This window comes from Arachis ipaensis, chromosome B09 (assembly GCF_000816755.2).
Source record: "Arachis ipaensis cultivar K30076 chromosome B09, Araip1.1, whole genome shotgun sequence".
In the NCBI taxonomy this organism is placed as follows: Eukaryota; Viridiplantae; Streptophyta; class Magnoliopsida; order Fabales; family Fabaceae; genus Arachis; species Arachis ipaensis.
The window spans coordinates 145,873,065-145,878,887 of NC_029793.2; the positions used below are offsets into that span (position 1 = coordinate 145,873,065).

Genomic DNA, 5,823 nt, shown 5'->3' on the forward strand with positions numbered 1-5,823 from the left:
AAAAAAAAAACAAAATATGAAATTAAAAATAATAGATGAACGACTAGTGCGATGTGGTGTGTGGTTGGACTAACGTCCACGTCAAGTAGTGATTCAAATGAAGACAACGAAATCAGGTAAGCATTGCTTGGTTTTGGGTTGGGTTTCAATTATGAATTATTTACCCTTTTTGCATTCAAATGGAAGTGGTCGAATCTCGTCACGAAAACCGTCCAGATTTATTTGTTCCCCCTTTCCATTGTTATTAATTTATTATATTAGAATTAAAGTTAAGCAACTATATCTGTGCTGTATATATCGAATACAAAAGCTAAAGCATTATCTTTTGTTGAGATAAGATGAAATAAGTAGCATCTAAGAAAGGCAGTTTTTTTTTTTTTAAGGAAAAAGTTTAATGAAAGTTTATATCCCATTAAAAACAGCATGATTTTATATAAACGCTACATTATTTTACGAAAAACAAAGATAAGAATAAAGTTATTTTTGTTATATATCGAATTAACAAAAATTTATTTGCATGTGGATTTTCTTATTGTAAAATTAATAGACTATAGGTAGCGTTTGGTGGAGAGACAGAGACAGAAAAATTGAGACTGAGAGACAGAGACTAAGAGATAGAGATTGAAATAAATTTCAGTATTCTGTTTGATGCAAAGTGGGAGACAGAAATTAAAACAAAAATGAAATTCTAATTTAATTTGTACAAAAGGTAAAATTGGAATTAACTAATTGAAATGAAAGTATTTTAGGTATAAAATGTTATAACATTTTAGTCTTCATCTCTAAAAATTGTAGTCTCCTATGTCCCTACTTTTTGGAGGTACTGAAATACTGAAATTTTGGAGACAAAGACAAATTTTAGTACCAATCTCTGAACCAACAAACATGATACTAAATATGAATCTCCTAATATCTGTCTCAATACCTTAAAACAAACGTTACATAATGCGTGGCATCACCGAGAAAGATGTATAAAACACGTGTTGCAATGAGGTTCATGCTCCGAAATTACAAGTTTGAGTTTGTCCCACGAAAACATAAAGATTGTTTAGCATTGTTGTTGACCACAATTAAGGTATGATCGATCCCTCTTGGCATGTTTCTGGTCTTAACGGGTTAAGTAAGAATCTCATCAGAGGTTTGGCATAGACATTCACCTCGATAAGAAAACGATACATTGTATATTGTATAGTAGCTTTTGAAAGTTGCGTATCTTTTATATAATCTTTAGTCACAAAATGATTCACAACTTCAATCATTATGCAAAAGTTGTGGATAGTGGAAGATTTTAGGACTCCAAATTGGATCGTGGATGAAGGTGATAGAGTCAGAATATGTTGAATTTTGCTTGTTTTCTTCTTTGTATTTGGTTCTTCTGTTTGCATTATTGCCTTTACTATGAGGATTTAGGGTAGTATTTCCAACACTCAACAATGGTGCCAAAGCCAATGTAAAGTTTAGGTCAAGTATTGGAAAATAGTAATTGGTAGATCTATGCATGGAATCTGTTGTGACTCACTGACTTGAGAGTTTTATATACCAATCCAGTAAGCTTAACTAATATAGTATTCAAGTTAAAAGCAATTCTATGATATTTTTGGACGGTAGTAGTGAAATTATTGAAACAAAAGTGCAAGTCCAAAAATAAGTTGAGTATAATAAGGGCAAACACAGCTCAAAGCCCAAAACATAGGAAGCTATTGGGCCTCTCAATCCCAGAATAAAAAAATATGGAAAACCAAGTTGGATTGGTCTAGTGGTTAGCTCACTAGTCCGCTTAGTCCGCTTAAGCAAGTGTCGGGGGTTCGAATCCCACCTTGTGCATGTAGCAACCCATTAACCAGCGGCAAACCCTTAAATGGAGTTCAATACTGCGACGGATTAGTCCTTGACCTGCCGAGTTGGGGGATACCGTAGGAAACAAAAAAAAAATGGCTAACCAAGTTGAGTTGATCTAGTAGTTAATTTACTAGTCTGCTTAAACAAGTGTCAGAAATTTGAATCCCGTTTTGTCTATGCAGCAATCCATGGGTTAGCGACCAATCTTTAAATGAATATCAGATTCGCGACGAATTAGTCCTTAATATAAAGCTATGGAGCGAAAGCTTTGCTTGATGGCTAAGAAAGCGAGTTTTGAGAACTGGATACAATCATACAACAACAAAGTGTCCCCTAGTGTTGAAATTATAAAAACAAGGTAACAATAAAAGAAAGAAATCACTCTAAGGACCACGAACTGTTCCAAAACAGAAACAAAATGGAGCCTGATCATCAGGCAGCATCCCTCCTCCTTTGCTGGTATCAATTGCTTCCAACATTTGCACCACCTGACCCATCTCCGGCCGCTTGTTCGGGTTCCCATCCCAGCATTTTCGCATGATGTTCGCCAATGCACTCGGGCAGCATCGAGGAATATCCGGTCGCAAATTCTGATGAGTAACTGCCGACGAGACATCAACAAAGCTTCGTGTCGAATATGGCATATCACAACAGTATATTTCCCACAAGCAAATGCCAAAGCTATACACATCACATCTTCTATTGTAAGGCTTGCCTACTAAAACCTACACAAAATCAACTTTAGTTTAAACACATTTTAAGGCCATATTTGTGTCTATGTCTACTTGTGTATTTGTGTTTATGTCTTTGCGTCTAAAAGACACTAACCAAACACAGTCTAAACATAATATTACTTATTTTCGTTTCATACATACCTCTGGTGCCATATATCCAATGGTTCCTGTTTCACCTGTCATCTCATTTGGATTCAAAGCTTCCACACGAGCAACTCCAAAATCAGCTATTTTCAAATTTCGATTCATATCGAGCAACATATTATCTGTTTTAACATCACGATGCACGATCTTTTTCGAATGTAGATAACTAAGACTGCAATTGAGAGACAACATTATATTAGATAACTCAGTCCTAAAAGAGAATTCAACAGCTGTTTCCTCACCCTCGAGAGAGATCCAAAGCCAGCTGAATCACAGTCTTGTAAGGAAGTTTCCTCCGTCTGTTCTTAAACAAGTAATTTTTCAGAGTTCCACCGGGGATGAACTCAACAACCACGCAACATGCTTGAGTAGGGAGAGAATCTTGGCCTCCGGCTTCTCTTGGAATTCGGAGGTTTGATGTCCCCATTGAAGCTCCAACAAACTGTCACAGGAATGAACAAAACTGAGTTATGATTAACAAAAAATCATCTTGCTCTTAACAAAGCAGTAACATTTAATTCAAATTTAAATGCATGAGTGAGAAGTTTGTACTTTTGTAACGTTTGGATGATCAAGTTTTTGCCAAACAGTAACCTCCTGCTGGAATGATGCTCTTAAGGAAGCAGCAGAAGCACCACCATCCTCACCCCAATCCAACACTTTCACTACAAAATTCAGCACAGCAGCACTCAGAATGTCTCTTGAATTCGATAACAATTATTCAATTTACAACAGGCATAAACATTAATTAAACCTTGACAGGATACCAAAACTTTTAGAACTTTTAGTATCTAAAAACATTGAATAACAGGTTTTGAATTCTTTGGACAACAAAAGACAATTAAGAGTGCAAATTGAAACCTGCAACATCTTGGCCATCATAGGTGCCCTTATAGACAGTGCCATAGGCCCCATTCGCCACAACATGTTGCAAATTTAGTTTTGCCAAATCAATCTCCCACTCTTCTTTAGGCCTTTTGGCCTCAATATGTCTAGACAGAACCCTAGTAAGGTGTTTTTCTAGCTCATCGTCCAAACTCTTGAGATCAATCTTATCAGCTCTAAACAGCATATCTTTGCAGCTTAGGTTCCCACTACGCTTCATCTTTGAATTCAACGCCTTAGCTTCTTCCAATGCCCCTTTTGGTGTCCCAACATCCCCACTTTCCGAATGCATCTTGGACACCTCAATCTGGAAAGCAAATGAAAAATCAGCACCAAAAAAATTGTTCATAAAACACCAAAGCTATGAAACAAGTGTCCCTATAAAAAAATGGCCCTATACATTCTTCCTAGAAAATCAACATTCAAAACCAACAATTTTCTCCTGACCAACCACCTATCCCTTTCACTATCCTGAATTTGTTTATTCCGCGGGTACAAACCACAAAATTACCAATCATCTAGATTTCCAAACATTAAAACAATGCCAAAGCTACCAGAAAACGTCCCAATTCACATAATTCAACGACCAAGACCACGACCCAGAAAAATCAAATTTTTGGGTGGAAAAAGCAAAATTACCCCAGCAAAAAGCTTGAAAAGGACGATATGAAATCAGGAGAAACAGAGGAACAAGGAGCTGCATGCAATGCAAGCAAGTAAATCAATAGAGAATTGCAGAATCAGGCTAAAAAGTTTACAAATTGAAAGGAAAGAGAGAAACTTGCATGAAGGGCATTCCATTCCCATGTATGATATAAGTAATGCATGGTACCTACCAAAGCTTGAAGCGTTGGTGTTGATGTTGTTCTAGGAATCATAGGCTTTGGCTTTTGAAAAAGGAGTTAAAGCGAGGAATGCAGAGGTTGTGATTCTTTGCATCATATCATATCAGTATCTGAATCAGATATCAGAATTCAGAAAGAAAGTAAAAGGGAATGAATGGTGCAATGGTTAACACATATATATGGATACAAGCGCGGGTCTTGTCTTCCTTAAAACACGCCCTACGAGGTTCATAGGATCAAACTCTGTTTTGATTTCGACACTTTCTTCAAATATATCAAAATTTATATATATTTGTCTAATCTTATGTTGATTTATCTTTTGTTTTTATTATTTTAATATTTGAATTTAAAGACCCAATTATTTTTTTTGTTTTTTGCACAATGATCCTAGTAGTTCTATTCTATTTTAGTTTTTGTGGAACCAATTTTATATTTTTAGAATTTTTTTGATATAAATAATCAATCATATTATATTTACATAAAAAGTAAGTTATGGTATAGAATAGATTTGTAAAATAAAAATATATAAATATATAATAACAAAATTAAGGATTTGGATCCTCTAAAGTTTGAATTTTACTTTAGAGAGTAAAGTGTGATCTTCTATCCTTGAATGGTTTCTCTTTCCTATTTATTCTTGGTCCCTCCTATGAAATAAATGGTAAAAGATCACATTTTATTCTCTAAAGTGAAATTCAAACTTTAGAGGATTCAAATTCCAAATTTAATGATATTTGAATTGAATTAATTAAAAATTCAATTGTTTTAAAAGGAAATAACTTAACACGACAAAATAAAACATAATACTAAACAAAAGAAAATTTTCAAGCAAAACTTACTAGAACAACACGTATTCAAACAAATGCAATGTACTCAATCCTTGCAGTATTGATTATGATTCAACACTGGATAAACTTCAATTCTAGTGGTTCCATTTTGATCAAATTCATGCCAAAGCCAAGAACGATTTTTTGTTCAGAAAACCAGAGATTTTGTGAGATTCCCTAAATATATGCAATTAAGCACGCTTATCTTTTCTTGCATAGTTTGCTATTGGATAACGAAAGACCAGAACATGAGCAATCAAATTTCATTAAGAACTAAACATAGATTTATGCACAAAATACATTCATAGTATTTTGCATCAGTTTGTGGAGTGTACAATCTTACAAGACCTAAGGAGTATTAATTATTGGTAAAGGATATTCATATCATCATCCTTTGACTTTTTTTTACTCACTCTAAATTCAAAACATGAATGTTGGGTGATATATAACTCAAAAGAAATTTAGAGTATGTTTAGTTTGTATTTTTATTTTTAGTATTTTGTTTTTAGAAATTTGGGTGATATATATTTTGTTTTTATTTTTATTTTT

The 5,823-nt window shown here is 34.2% G+C and overlaps 1 protein-coding gene across 3 annotated transcripts; it reads right to left on the reverse strand.

The window, feature by feature from the left end:
- LOC107616855 (serine/threonine-protein kinase HT1-like) lies at window positions 2,063-4,692 on the reverse strand. Of its 3 annotated transcripts, none has more exons than XM_021111237.1 (6): window positions 4,439-4,692; window positions 3,579-3,903; window positions 3,270-3,382; window positions 2,960-3,159; window positions 2,715-2,889; window positions 2,063-2,564 (listed from the first exon to the last, which is right to left on the reverse strand). In XM_021111237.1, the coding sequence occupies exons 1-6, from the start codon at window positions 4,478-4,480 to the stop codon at window positions 2,223-2,225; spliced, it is 1,197 nt and encodes a 398-aa protein (XP_020966896.1). In that variant the 5' UTR covers window positions 4,481-4,692; the 3' UTR covers window positions 2,063-2,222. The 3 variants fall into 3 exon arrangements, with proteins under 3 accessions (XP_020966896.1, XP_016174247.1, XP_020966897.1); XM_016318761.2 differs by having other exon boundaries at window positions 3,579-3,909; window positions 4,439-4,691; XM_021111238.1 differs by lacking the exon at window positions 4,439-4,692 and adding an exon at window positions 4,242-4,365 and having other exon boundaries at window positions 3,579-3,909.

Coding starts and splice junctions, on each gene's coding strand:
- LOC107616855 (XM_016318761.2), bottom strand. CDS start 4,480: ATGATTCCTAGAACAACATCAACACCAACGCTTCAAGCTTTG. Junction 3,160..3,269: donor ATCATCCAAACGTTACAAAA/GTACAAACTTCT, acceptor TTCCTGTGACAG/TTTGTTGGAGCTTCAATGGG. Junction 2,565..2,714: donor TTGGATATATGGCACCAGAG/GTATGTATGAAA, acceptor GATTTTGTGTAG/GTTTTAGTAGGCAAGCCTTA.